The sequence below is a fragment of the Calliphora vicina genome, chromosome 3, assembly GCF_958450345.1.
Source record: "Calliphora vicina chromosome 3, idCalVici1.1, whole genome shotgun sequence".
NCBI lineage: Eukaryota > Metazoa > Arthropoda > Insecta > Diptera > Calliphoridae > Calliphora > Calliphora vicina.
In genome coordinates, this window is record NC_088782.1 from 33,424,825 (window position 1) to 33,437,785 (window position 12,961).

General features: G+C 27.0%; 2 protein-coding genes across 3 annotated transcripts in view; both read right to left on the reverse strand.

Annotated features, from left to right (window-relative positions):
• Window positions 1-510: 510 nt before the first annotated feature.
• Window positions 511-1,519, reverse strand: LOC135955161 (UPF0193 protein EVG1 homolog). The gene is made up of 3 exons (XM_065505468.1): window positions 1,350-1,519; window positions 785-1,162; window positions 511-711 (listed from the first exon to the last, which is right to left on the reverse strand). Exons 1-3 carry the CDS (start codon window positions 1,480-1,482, stop codon window positions 539-541), a joined length of 684 nt encoding a protein of 227 aa, XP_065361540.1. The 5' UTR covers window positions 1,483-1,519; the 3' UTR covers window positions 511-538.
• A 6,451-nt stretch (window positions 1,520-7,970) lies between these two features.
• The window catches only part of smg (smaug), a 31,549-nt gene continuing 26,558 nt past the window's right edge, over window positions 7,971-12,961 (reverse strand). For both annotated transcript variants that reach the window (XM_065503042.1, XM_065503041.1), the window contains exon 8: window positions 7,971-9,888. In XM_065503042.1, the coding sequence (XP_065359114.1) occupies window positions 9,847-9,888 (42 nt within the window). In that variant the 3' untranslated portion in view covers window positions 7,971-9,846. The remainder of the gene's footprint in view (window positions 9,889-12,961) is intronic.

A 12,961-nucleotide genomic window follows, 5' to 3' on the forward strand; every position in this document is an offset into this window, starting at 1 on the left:
ATAAAATGTTCTAAATTTCTTGCTCAATTCGAATGCCATAATCTTAAATAGGAAAATTACGAAAGCTTTACTCGACATTAACTAATTAAATTTGAGTTTAATGTACTAAAATCTTAATTCAGAATTAAAAATGTCAGCAATTCATTTCATAAAACCATTATTAAGAAAATAAATTCTTCCATAAGTTTGAAATACTAAGGAATTAAGCATATGAATTAATTCGTAATAAATACATTAATGAAATTGTTAAGATATACAAAATTAATTCTTTTGATTCCATTGATTCTAACATACCTGAGAGAAGTTTCAAATAAATCCGAAATCAGTATAATAATAAAACAAAATTGTATAAAACATATCGATTAATTAAAATGAAAACAATCGATTTTATATCAATTTGCATTATTCCACCATTTGCAACTAAAAGTTATTAAATAGTAAGGTTTTCATACAAGTATTTTATTTAATATTTTTAAAAAGAAGTTTCTATAACTTCAAATTATTGCTGTATAACCAAAATTTATTACCACAAATCTTTCTACTCCACATAACGATAACCCTGCTTTTGTAATTTTCTTTTAGTTTCCAAAGCCTTAATTTGCCGCAAACGTTGTGCGATTTGTTCGCGTATCTCATCTCTGTAACGTTTACCCTCGCCCAGCTCTTCCATTTCGGCCAACCATTCGGCACGTTCGTTGATTTGATGCAGCACTTTTGAAGAAAAATAATGAAATCAATTTTAAAATTATTAATGTCTCCCAACAAATCTTATATAGTATCATACATTCATCGATTATATCATCCGTGGTGGTTTTATTTTCATTTTTGTTCCTCTCTCTACGCTTAGGTTTCAATGTTGTCTCTGATATACGTAATCCCGACATGGCTTCTTGTAATAGTTTCTTAGCTTTTTCCGAGGGTAGTTTATCGTCGGGTTTTGGCCTATATACTGGCAGGTCATAAGCTCCACTGGCTCTAATTTCTGATAAAGATTTACGTTTAGCATTGTGAGCTCTTTGTAGGATTTCCAAAGCCTCCTTATCGGGATCTCTGGAGATATTTAAACGAGGCGGTTCCGGTTTGGGCAGTGGCTGGCCATTGCGCAGATGATAGTCGATTTGTTTGCGCATTAGCATGGTCATTTTGGATTCTTGCATCAGTACTAAAAGGAATGTGTTGGAATTGTAGAGGAAAGGCAAGAAAAGTATTAAAATAAAAAAATATAAGTTTATTTAGCGCAATAGCTTCTTAAAGCTATTGGAAACTCTTGATCTTAAATTTTTATATTTTTTATTTTAACAGGATTTTTGTAACTTCTTTAAAATGGTTGATCGTTAGGGTTTTCTTACATTTCAACAAATCCGCTGTCTCTTTGCTGTACTCAATTTTTGGTGTATGGAAAAGTCCACCCTGTGGTATACGTTCGCTGGGCCATAATCTGGCTTCACCTGTGGCACTTGAGCTTTTCTGTTGATTTTGCATTTTTTTTTTTCAATAATTTTCAAAATGTTTAATAATTTACAAAATATGAAATACACTAAAATAAATTAGTAATAGAAGAAGACTTTTCATTTGATAGCAACAATCGAAAGTTCTTTGTCAAGGTAAACAATTAAACATTGGCACCAAGGTAACGATATTAGAACTAGGTTTCATGTAGACTCTACATGTAGAGGGGTGTTTTTATTCTGCCTCAAGTGGCATACAAGAATTCGTAATGCATTTTAATATGTAAATGTATTTATTCATTAAAGTAAGCTATTACCACCATTATCATTGAAATTATGAATTAATTCAACTCTTAAGGAATTCTATTCAAATAAATGATTCTTAATTAAGCTAATTAATGTAAATTTTATATTCTAAATTATGATTTATAATTCTAAATAAAGATTTTAGTGAATTAAGCTTAAATTGAATTAATTAGTTCGAAGCTCTGGTTCATGAGGAAATTAGTTTACTTACTTGGACAATGACGTTGTGTACCTAGAAAATAGCCTAGCAATATTCATAATCAGAGAGTGACAACATCCTCTCATATAAAGTGTTAGAGTTACACAATTTTTCTTGGAAATTGAGAAAATTCCAAAGTAATTTTTTGGTTCCAAATTGAATTTTTAGAAAATTCTAAATGATATTAAGATTTTTATTTTTATATTGAGAAAATTTAAATAAAGGGTGTTTTTAAGCCTAATAGAATTTACGAAAGGATTAACTGTCAAACGAACTGTCATTCTCATACAAACTCACTTCTTGAAATTTATGATCAGTATACTCTGGCAAAACAGCAGGAATAGATTGACGATCAAACAACGCTAAAAAATTATACAAATTTACTTGGAAATCAGTCATCGTTTCGCGCAACTTATAGACCTCTTTGTGACTTTTATGGCGCACATAATCGACCATCTTAGTAAGCCATCCGTCGAACTACATATAGATTTCATACCATATATTCTCTAAATGATGCAATAACACCAACACGTCCAATGAATGTGCATACTGAAGAGAATATCGCCGCTGTGACGAAAGTGTGAAGATCTAAATTTAAAGATCTTGCCCTACACCCGTATAAGATCCAGGTGGTACAGGAATTAAAGCTGCGAGATTATCATATGCGTCTTTTTTTTCGCCGATTGGTCTCTAGAGCAGTTGTAAACTGACCCCGTGTTTTATCGCAATATTGTGTTCAGCGATGAGGCTCATTTTTGGCTTAACGGGTTTGTTAATAAAAAAATTGCCTCATATGCCAATCCATTTGGTACGTTTAACACGCTGGTGGCATCCTCAGAACTTATTTCTTCTAAAATGATGCCGGAGCTCGCGTTACGGTCAATGAAGATCGTTACCGCACCATGATCTATGATTTTTTGTTTGAAAATATGGTTGACATTGATCAGGGCGAGATGTGGTTTCAACAGGATGCCGCTACGTGCCATATGGCGATATGAAATCAAAATTTGGCGATAACTTTATTTCGAGAAGTGGACTTCCAAGGTCGAGCGATATGATACCTCTCGATTATTTCCGGTAGGGACATGTGAAGTCACTGGATTATGATCTTAGTTTTTACAAAGGGCCGTGGCCCATAGCTGGATCCCATGTATTGTTCTATCGAATACAATATTATTTTGATTAAAATTTAATTTTTTGTATTATTTTTTACAAAGTTCTATCGTGATTAAAAATACACCCTCTATACATTTTATTCGATATCAAATAAGGGAATCCCAAAAATAAAAACTCGCAATTTCGAATAAGTATTCGGTCGTATACGAATGCGAGAATTAACCCGCCCCTCCCAGTCTTCTGATGCTTTTTGAGTTGCCTTTTTTATAAAAGATGCTAAAAATTGGAAATTAAGAAAATTTCTCTAAAACGGATACCAAAGAAACGAAACTCTTGTTTAATTTTTAAAATTATGATTTTATATATTTTGTTTTACGTTTTTTTTGTTGTTGTTGTTTGTTTTTAAATTAAATGAAATAGTACTTTTAGTATTATTTTTTATTTCTTTCAATTACATCGTTGGTTGTTATTTTAATGATTAATTAATTAATTTTATCATAATTTTTGTTTTTATTTACTTTTAATATAAAACATTCGTAATTTTTATAGTTATTTTAAATTTTTTTTGTTTTGTTTTTCTTGTTTTTTTTATTATTTTTTTCAATATGCAAATTAAAAAACTACTATTGTTTTTAATAATATAATATTATTTGGTTGTTGTTTATTTTTATTTATGTATTGTTTAATTCTTTAAAATCATAAAATATATTTAATTAAATGAACAAAATACATAATTTATTATTGATTTTTGTTGTTATATATATTTGCTTTGTTTATTTTTGCTTAAATATTGGCTGAATATATAAAATATAATTTAAAAATGTGAAACTAAATATATTAAAGTCAATAAACAAACAAAAAAAAAAGTAAAATATGTCAAAGTAGAGTAGAGTATGTTATAAACTTAATAAATATTATCAAATAATAATATTAATTATTAAAAATAAAGAGATTATTAAATAAAACAGAGTGTTTTGTTAACTCTATTAGTTTGTATTTACAAAAAAGGTTTTCAAAATTTGTGTTAGATTATCAAATGTTGTTTAAATCATATTTATTAACAATAATAATAATAAATGAAATAAAGATGTTTTATGTTTAAATATGTATATATTATTTGTTTTTAGATTTTAATTTCAATTGGGAATTTACGTACAACATTAAATTCACATATAGAAAATATTAGAATTATGCATATAAATGTGATTTGTTTTGTTTTGGTTTTTTTTTAATATTTTTAATATATTTTTTATAATTTTTTTGTATTTTGTATGCAAAAGTCAAAATCTATATGACCGTATTTATAGAGAGTGGTTAAAATATATAAAAATTTTTATTTTAAATTTAATTAAGCTAAAAAATAATAATTTTTGTTTTTCTTTCTTTTTTTTTAAATACACATACAATATGTATTGAAAAATAACTTAAAATTTGTTTTAAAGAAGACATTGATGCAAAATAAATATAATTTTTTTCAAAAAAAAGGTATAAAATAATGGTATAAATTTGACTAAAATACAATGTAATAATTTGTAATAATTTTTAAGCAGGGGCCGAATTACCCCACTCGTGATCGAATGAACTATCGTATCGAAAAATAATTTCAATATCGTAATTATAACAAAATGTACTAAATTTCATGCTCGATATCGAATGCCGTAATCTCAAATAATAAAATTACGATCGAATTTACTCGATATCGAATGCGGTAATTCGGCCCCAGGGGTTATTCTGTATTCGATTCGAAAGAAAACCTTCGAAATATGTTACAGATTTTGTTCGGATTGGTTTCAATTCCATAGTTTTTATACCGATCGATTTCGTTATTTCAGATTTTAATTTGACATCTTTTTTTATATTACAAAAAAAGTGAAGTTTTTGGTACAGAAATTGTTTAAAAATTATAGAAAAACAAATAATTATAAACAAATATCAATTCCACTTTGAAAACTGAAAGTGAAATTTTCGTTTAATTTTTTTTGAAGTGAAATTAATTCCACTTTCGATCGGATTGGAATTCTATGATAGGCTTGTAATGTAAAAATCATACAAATTCGACTGATTTACTTATCGAAACAAATTACAGAACAACCCCTCAGTATCAACTAGATTGTAATTTTTAAAAAATTTTAATAACAAAAATATTTTATAAAAGTGACTGAAACAAAAGCATACAGGCATGTCACACATTTCGTTCGGAATGATTTCAATTCAGTCGTTATTATTCCGAACGATTTTGTTTTAGCTTCTTCAGAGTCTGTTGATTTTGTTAATTCTGTAACTTCGAATTTAATTAAAAAAAATAACTTTACAGATCCATTTTGGGGAGTTTAAAATCGCCTTAGCAGTCTGGAGATTGTGAAATAACATGCGCGTTCTTATTATTTAATCCGTCCTGTCACAGAATTCCAATCCGATAGGAAGTGGAATTAATTTCGCTTCATTTAAACTCATTTGGCTAGTTTACTTTGTTGAAGCTGCCTGGTATCCTGATGACGTTTCGTTTTATCCTGATGACGTTTCTATCAATTGGACTATATGCAGAGATCACTCATTGATAGAAGTGCGTTTATATCTCCATGTATAATGATAGTGTACTTGGAAATAGCTACTACAGTATGATCATGTCTGCTGATCTAGCGTAAATTTTGTGAATTATTTCAAAACGGGTACCCCTAATTTTCAATTCATTCGAGCACAATGATTTTGAAATTTTTTATTTTGGAAATATTTCGGTAGCTCGTGAAAGATTAGAGATACATAGTTGGAAAGGAGGCAAAAGTCGGGGAAAATTTAAAAAAAATTGTCAACACAAACATCTCTTGAACTAAATGAGATAACAAAGTACATACTATCTAAATTTCTTGACTGATATATAGCAAGTTTCATACAGTTATCTATCTGGTCCCTATAAAAAGTTCTACACATTCAAATTCAGAACATCTAAAATTAACCTTTTTTCCCCCAAAAGGTTCTCTTATAGAGAAAACATCAATTCGGTCTCGTATAAGTATATTAGAAAACTTAATGTAAATGCATCTAAAATAAAAACCCTATCGAAACTTGACAAAGCCCAGATTATAAAAAAAGTAATATCTTGTTATTTAAATTCAACAAAAGTTAATAAGACATAAAACGCTAAATAACGTCAGAGCCGCCTCTTTTGTGAAAAAACTTAATTTTCGGAACATATTTTCAACGTTTTAGCTATTTTGGCATTTAAGTGCAGACAATGGCAAAAGTTCCCATCCATTGATTGATTCCTTATTAAATCATTAAATTTTTTTGGAATTCAAATCCATTACAAAATAGATTTTAAAATGTTTTGAATTATTCAATCATAGAATAAATACATAGAACGAAAGAAGAGAGAAATACAACGAAAAAAAGCTCTCTTTTCACAGATATAAGTGATACAATAACAAAATACATGGCAATACATTCTCATGAATTGAATTTTTACAGCAGACTTTGGTTTTTGGTACTCAGTAGAGTTGTGTTTATTCAGCTCAGCTCACTCAAATGAACTAGGTCGTCGCTCTTTTATCTCATTCGTTCAGTATGTTGTATAATGACCATTTCGTTTTGTGAGTGAAGGAATTTTACAGCATTGACGATTGAATTGAGGCATATGGTTTAGTGAAGAGGACAAAATGAATGTGCTTGTGCAGCCCTTAATGAATAGTGAAATAAATATGAGCATACTACAAAACAGCTCAGTGATGAGCTGAAAACGCTCAGTACGATGAACGATTCACTTCGCTCAGATGAGTGAATAGTTCAATTTGAACTCGGCTATTCATGAACTACACAACTCTAGTACTCAGTTACATTTCTAGTTGTCATCTATGGATTCAATTCAAATCTATTCCAAAAGGCTTAAGTAAATTTTTTTCAATTAATTTTGTAAATGATTAAAAGCAAAACAAAGCTCGACCATATAATACCCTACACCAAGTAAATGAGTAAAAATATTTTTCTTTTAAAATATCAATAATTTATATTCGTGAGTGATTTTCGGAAGTGGGCCTTATATGGGAGCTATGACCAATTATGGACCAATCACCATAAAATTAGGCCGTGTGATTTATGCCTATATGAAAGTTATTTATGTTGAATTTTGTGTATATACCAACATTTTTAAGTGATTTAAGCACGTTAAAGTGATTTTCGGAAGCGGGTCTATATGGGAGCTATGACTAATTATGGACCGATCGTAACAAAATTTGGTGACATGAATTTTGTATATATAAAACTTATTTGGAGCGTAGATACATAAATAAATTAAACATTTATGACCGATAAAGTCCAATTTCGAGAGGACATTTGTATGGGGGTTAGGTGAAATAATGGACCGATTTCAGCCAGTTTCAATAGGCTTCGTCCTTGGGGGCTAGATTTGAATTAATAATAATGTAATAGTTCAAAGATTGAATGAATTCTGCTATGGATTAATTCCATTATGAATTAATTTGATGATGAATGAATTCTATTTAAATAAAAGCCTTTGAATGAATTAGATTGAATTAATTAATTCGAAGTTCAAAAGTGGATGAAGTTGTTAGCTCTTTTCAATTATGAAATGTATTGTATACATTTTGAAAAAGTGTTGTAATTGTAAGGACATTCGAAGCTTTAATGCCAAAACATTTTCTAGAATTAATAAAGATGCCATTTAAACGTATGTGTAGAGGAATTTTTACATAAATTGTTTATGTTAAAACAAAAACTAGAAGCATTTTTTTTATAAAAATTTGTATGAAAATCCTCTAGTTTTTAAATGTTTCTAACTTGGAAAAATACAATAGTTAATTCAACAAATTTAAAAAGGAAATTCTACTTTTTACTAAATTTTTTTTTGTACAAATTCTACAGCAAAGAATAAAAAGAATTTTAAAAAATAGCATATAAACGAGTAGAATTTATTAGCTTATATAACTAATTTCTTTTTATATAAAATAAAATATTATAAAACAATAAAAATATCATAATAACTAGTTTTCAAAACATGGCCTAATTATTCCATAAAAAATTGCAATATTAAAATAAATAAAAAAAAAATCTTTTTAAAACATTAGAATAGACATTATACATTATTTTTCTTTCTTTCTTTGTCAAATATTAAACAAAATTGTATAGGAAATCTTTAAAATAGAAACGATTATTTTTTAATAAAAAAAAATTTACAAAATATTACATATTACAATACATAGACAATAGACATTTAATATTTATATGGGTAGGTAGGTAGATAGGTATACACATACATATAAATAATAGATAATTAAAAATAAATTTTAAAAAATAAAGAAACAGGCTGCCCATTATACATATAATAAACACAAAATATTAAATAAATTACAAATGTTTATATAAAATTATGTTGTTTTTTTATATATAAATTAAAAATACGTTATAATTTGTTTTTTGTTTTTGTGTTATACGTATTTATGTTTTTTTTTAGGTTTTAACCTTAATTTTTGTTTGTTTGTTTGTCAATTAATCAATTATAATTCATAATTATTATGTATTTAGGTATATTATGCATATATTTATTTATATATATAATTATGTATGTATATATAAGAGTTAAGCAGGTTTATTTAACTCAGATTTAAACTAAGCTTAAAGCTAACCAAACAACATAAACCAAAAACTTTGTTTTCATTATGACCAAGCACACACAGAGTTAGGCTAATGGTTGGTTAACTTAAACCAAGTTTAAATGAAGATCAGTTGTTTTCCGGCCTTAATAAATTTTTATAATAATTTTCTATATAAATTAATATATCCCAGGAAAAAAAATTGCACTAGTTCCATAACTAGTTCTAGAACGCATACATATAGCCACCAGTAATCATTGTGAACTAATCTAGAACCAATGTTTAATTAGTTTTAAATATCATGTTCCTATTAACCTCTTTAGAAGTCCTGAAGAATCACAATATTGTTCTTCAGAACGGGTTCTATGTAGTAGTAGTTGCTTTATCACTAGTTTTGTGGATGTTGTCTAATAATCTAAATTGGTTGTGGTTGCACAGTCATTCTAGAACTAGTGATTTTGGTACTAGATCTAAAAATTTTCCCGGAATATTTGTTTTTTATGTTTAAAAAAATAATTAGCTTAATTTTGTAATCAAAAGTATTGTTAATGTAAAATGTATTGTTTTTTTTTGTTTTGTTTTTCTAAATATTAATTTAATTAATTCAGCAATTACATTCCGTTAATGAAAAAAGTTTATGTTGGTTTTTGTAAGGAGAAAAATATGTGTAAAGTTTTTGTTTTAAAGAAAAAAACTTGATTTTTTTTCCTACTTTTAAAGTTTCACTTCAGCAATTATATTCTTATTTTTATTAATTATTTAATTAGTTTTTTTTTTTTTTTTGTTTTTGATTTGAAATCAATTCTTTGTTTCTCATTTCCTTTTTTTAATTTTGCCAGTAAATTAAAAAGGTTTTCTTGTTTTCTCTCTCTTTTTTAAGATTTCTTTCCTTTAATAACGATGTTGTAGTTTTAGAGGTTTTTAAGTTTTTCTTTTTTTTTCTTCAGCGGAAAGTAATTTAAGTCAGTCTCTTTTTTTATCAAAATACAAATTGTTGTATTAACAAAAAAAATATGTCCAATTCATTTTGAATATTTTTGTTTTTTTTGTTTAATTATTTAATTTTTTAGATCAATCCATCATCCCATCATCATATATCCAACATTTTCTACTATAATATTAAATTTAATGATAATTTTTTTGTTAATGAGCAGTGATTGATTTTTGTGATTTGTTAAAATAATGTAAAATGTTGATCAAATTTAGCCAAATTTTCCTAAATGAAAAGAAAGTAAAAAAAGAAGAAATTATGAGATAAATGAAAAATGATTGTGTGCAAGTAGTAGGTAGAAACATGAAATAAGCAAAATGTTTTAAATAATTTTAAATACATATATGTAAGATGAATTGATTTAAAAACAAATCAATAAATACTTTTCATTAATAATTTTTTTTAATGTAGCAAAAGAAACTAGGTGGGTTACTGCGTAACTCAATCTGTAAACGGAAATGTTCGAAATTGTGTGCTAAATACACTGTAATTCGAAACGATTTCCTTTCGAATCGAATTAGGGAGTAACCCCCCAGCACCTACATAAGTGATAACATAACCTCAACAAAATTCTAGTTTTTTTTTAACAAAATGAAAAAATGTCCTCAGTTTGCAACACCAAAGTAAATTGAAACAAGTAATTGTGCTATATTTCAGCCGAAGCTTATATACCCTTCATATTTGCATGTATATTTTTTTAAGGAAAATTTAAGTTATTGGTTCTGTTTCAGTACTAGTCAGATTTAAAGATTCTATTTGTCAAAAAATTTATGTACGGAAACGATTTCAAATCTGATTAGTAGTGGTGGAACAAAGCTAAATAATAAGATGTACTTTATCAAATCAAACTGGTGATTTAAATGAATAATGTTTAGAGCTAACACTAAAATATGCGGCACAAAAAAATGCTGATGAAGGTCGTATCGTATTAGAAAATGCATAGAATTCTTCAAGTGCCTAAAAAATAAATTTTCTGTATTCTTTGAAGTTATGTTATTTTCTTTCTAGGATATTTATATGAATAAATTTTAGATGTGTGTCTCATAATAAGTAAACTTCTAAAGATTGGCAAAATTTGAGTTTATGAAGTTAAATTGGCTGTCAAATTATAAAATGTCAAGTATTAAACTATCATCCATAGAATAAACGCATAGAACGGAAGGAGAGTAAAATATTACTCTCTTTTCACACATACGGGTGATACAAAATACATGCAATACATTCTCATGAATTAGGTTTCTGACAACCAACTCAGGTTTTTGGCTCTCAGTTACCTATCTAGTTGTTGTCTATGCTATCATCCTTTGACATTTATTTACTACAGACTTGGAAATTTCTAAATATGGAACTCTACACTCTTGAATAGCGAATTTTATTTGTGAAAATTTACTAACAAAATGTTGAAAATTTTATACTGTATCTCTTCGTAAAATTCGAGCAGCGCTACCGATATTTTGTGGCCACAATTGGCTAAAGATGACAACAGTGATTTTTGGTTTCAGCCTGTCAAATAATTCAATTGTAGCTTAAGAAATTTCCCAGTAGCGTATACATATTTCCTCAGTACTCATATTCCATTATTAATTCCTATATTTCTACTTTACATTGGTGTCAATAAAATTGAATTTTTCAAAAAATGAGTTTTGAAGTCAATTTCATAATCTGAAATTTGTACACACTTTACTATTGCGGAATTGAGTGTTAATAGAAATATCCTTAGTTTTGTTCAAATAAGAATTTACAAAAATAGTTTTCATACTCAAAATTTGTTTGCCAACATTTTTTCAGATAAGTAGTTTAATGCAAAGGTGTAGGGTATAGAATATTTTGCACAGTCAAATTCTCAATGTAAGGTATTCATCCTTTTGTATGAACACTACTAATAACCACCATTTTTAATTGAAATTGAGAATATTATTTATACACAATATTGAGAAAATTCCAAATGAAATTGCTAATTTCTATTTTAGATTGGCAATTTCCCAAATAAAATTAAGAATATGAAGTTAAAGTTTGGAATTTAAATATGAAATTGAGAAAATTCCAAATGAAATTGAGTATTTCTATTTAAAGAGAGAAAATTTAAACATTTTTAATTAAAATGTACGACTGTTCGGAATCCAATATGAGATCAACCAAGTTTGATTATATTATTTTTTTTTTAATTTAAAGAAATTTACTTATGTAAATAAATTTATCGATATTTTATATAGAATTTTTTCAACTTTAAAAAGAAATTCTCAATTTCAGTAGAAATTTTTCTCAATTTCAAATTGATAGTAACAATTTTATTTGGACTTCCTCAATTTCAAATTGATATTCATAATTTCGCTTAAAATTTTATCACTATAATATTGGAATACTTAATTTAATTCACAATTTCAATTTGAAATTCTAAAATTCATTTGGAATTTTCTTAATTTCAATAAAAATTTTGTAAATATACATAGAGCGGAAACTAGAAAAAAACTCAAACAAAAAAATTACTCAAAAAATCACACATACTAGTTTTATTTTTATTTTCACATAGTTTTTTTTACTAAAATATACTTAGGTTTTTCACAACCGAGTTAGGTCTTTGACAGCAGAGTTTCCGCTCTATATATATATATATCTATAGCTGTAGTATTCATACAAAAGAAACAATTTTAAACAGGGGGATTACTCCCTAATTCGATTTCGAAAATAAATCTTCTCGAATTACAATATAATTAGCACACATTTTCGTTTTCGGATTGAATTACGCATTAACCGCCCAGGTATTGAGAAAATTGTGCTTAATTTTCTAAATTCTTTTTTCTTCTTAATTTTAAATCAATTTTGATTCCATTACATTTAAAGTTATTTGTTTCAAATAAGGTTATTTGTTTCAATTGAAAATGGTGTAGTTGTTCATTTCTATGAGGACACTATATTTGCTAATTTCCTTTAAAACTGTTAGAAAATCTTAACCCTCCGTTACTCGCAACTGATCTGTTTGATACAGGCAAACATTTTTTTATTGTAAATTTTTTTAATCAACCTATTTTTGGATCAAATTATATTTTTACTGCATTTTTTTTGGAATTACATTGCATTTAATATTGTTTTTATGTTTTCGAAATAAAAAGTGAAGAGATTATTTTCAAACGCGCCTTTTTTTATTGATATCAATTTGATACATTGCGACTAGTATCGATTGAAAATGATTGCGACTAACGGAGGGTTAAAAGGTACATTGATTTTTTACATAATTTACATAATACAACAAAATTATTTGGTGTTGAAAATAACCTCCGTATTATGAAATTTATGACAA

Bases quoted from the DNA above. Each gene is read 5' to 3' on its own strand.
- LOC135955161 (XM_065505468.1), bottom strand. From the start codon at position 1,482: ATGCAAAATCAACAGAAAAGCTCAAGTGCCACAGGTGAAGCCAGATTA. The intron at 1,163-1,349 runs GTAAGAAAACCC...CATTCCTTTTAG, and splicing joins GACAGCGGATTTGTTGAAAT to TACTGATGCAAGAATCCAAA. The intron at 712-784 runs GTATGATACTAT...TTTCTTCAAAAG, and splicing joins GGATGATATAATCGATGAAT to TGCTGCATCAAATCAACGAA.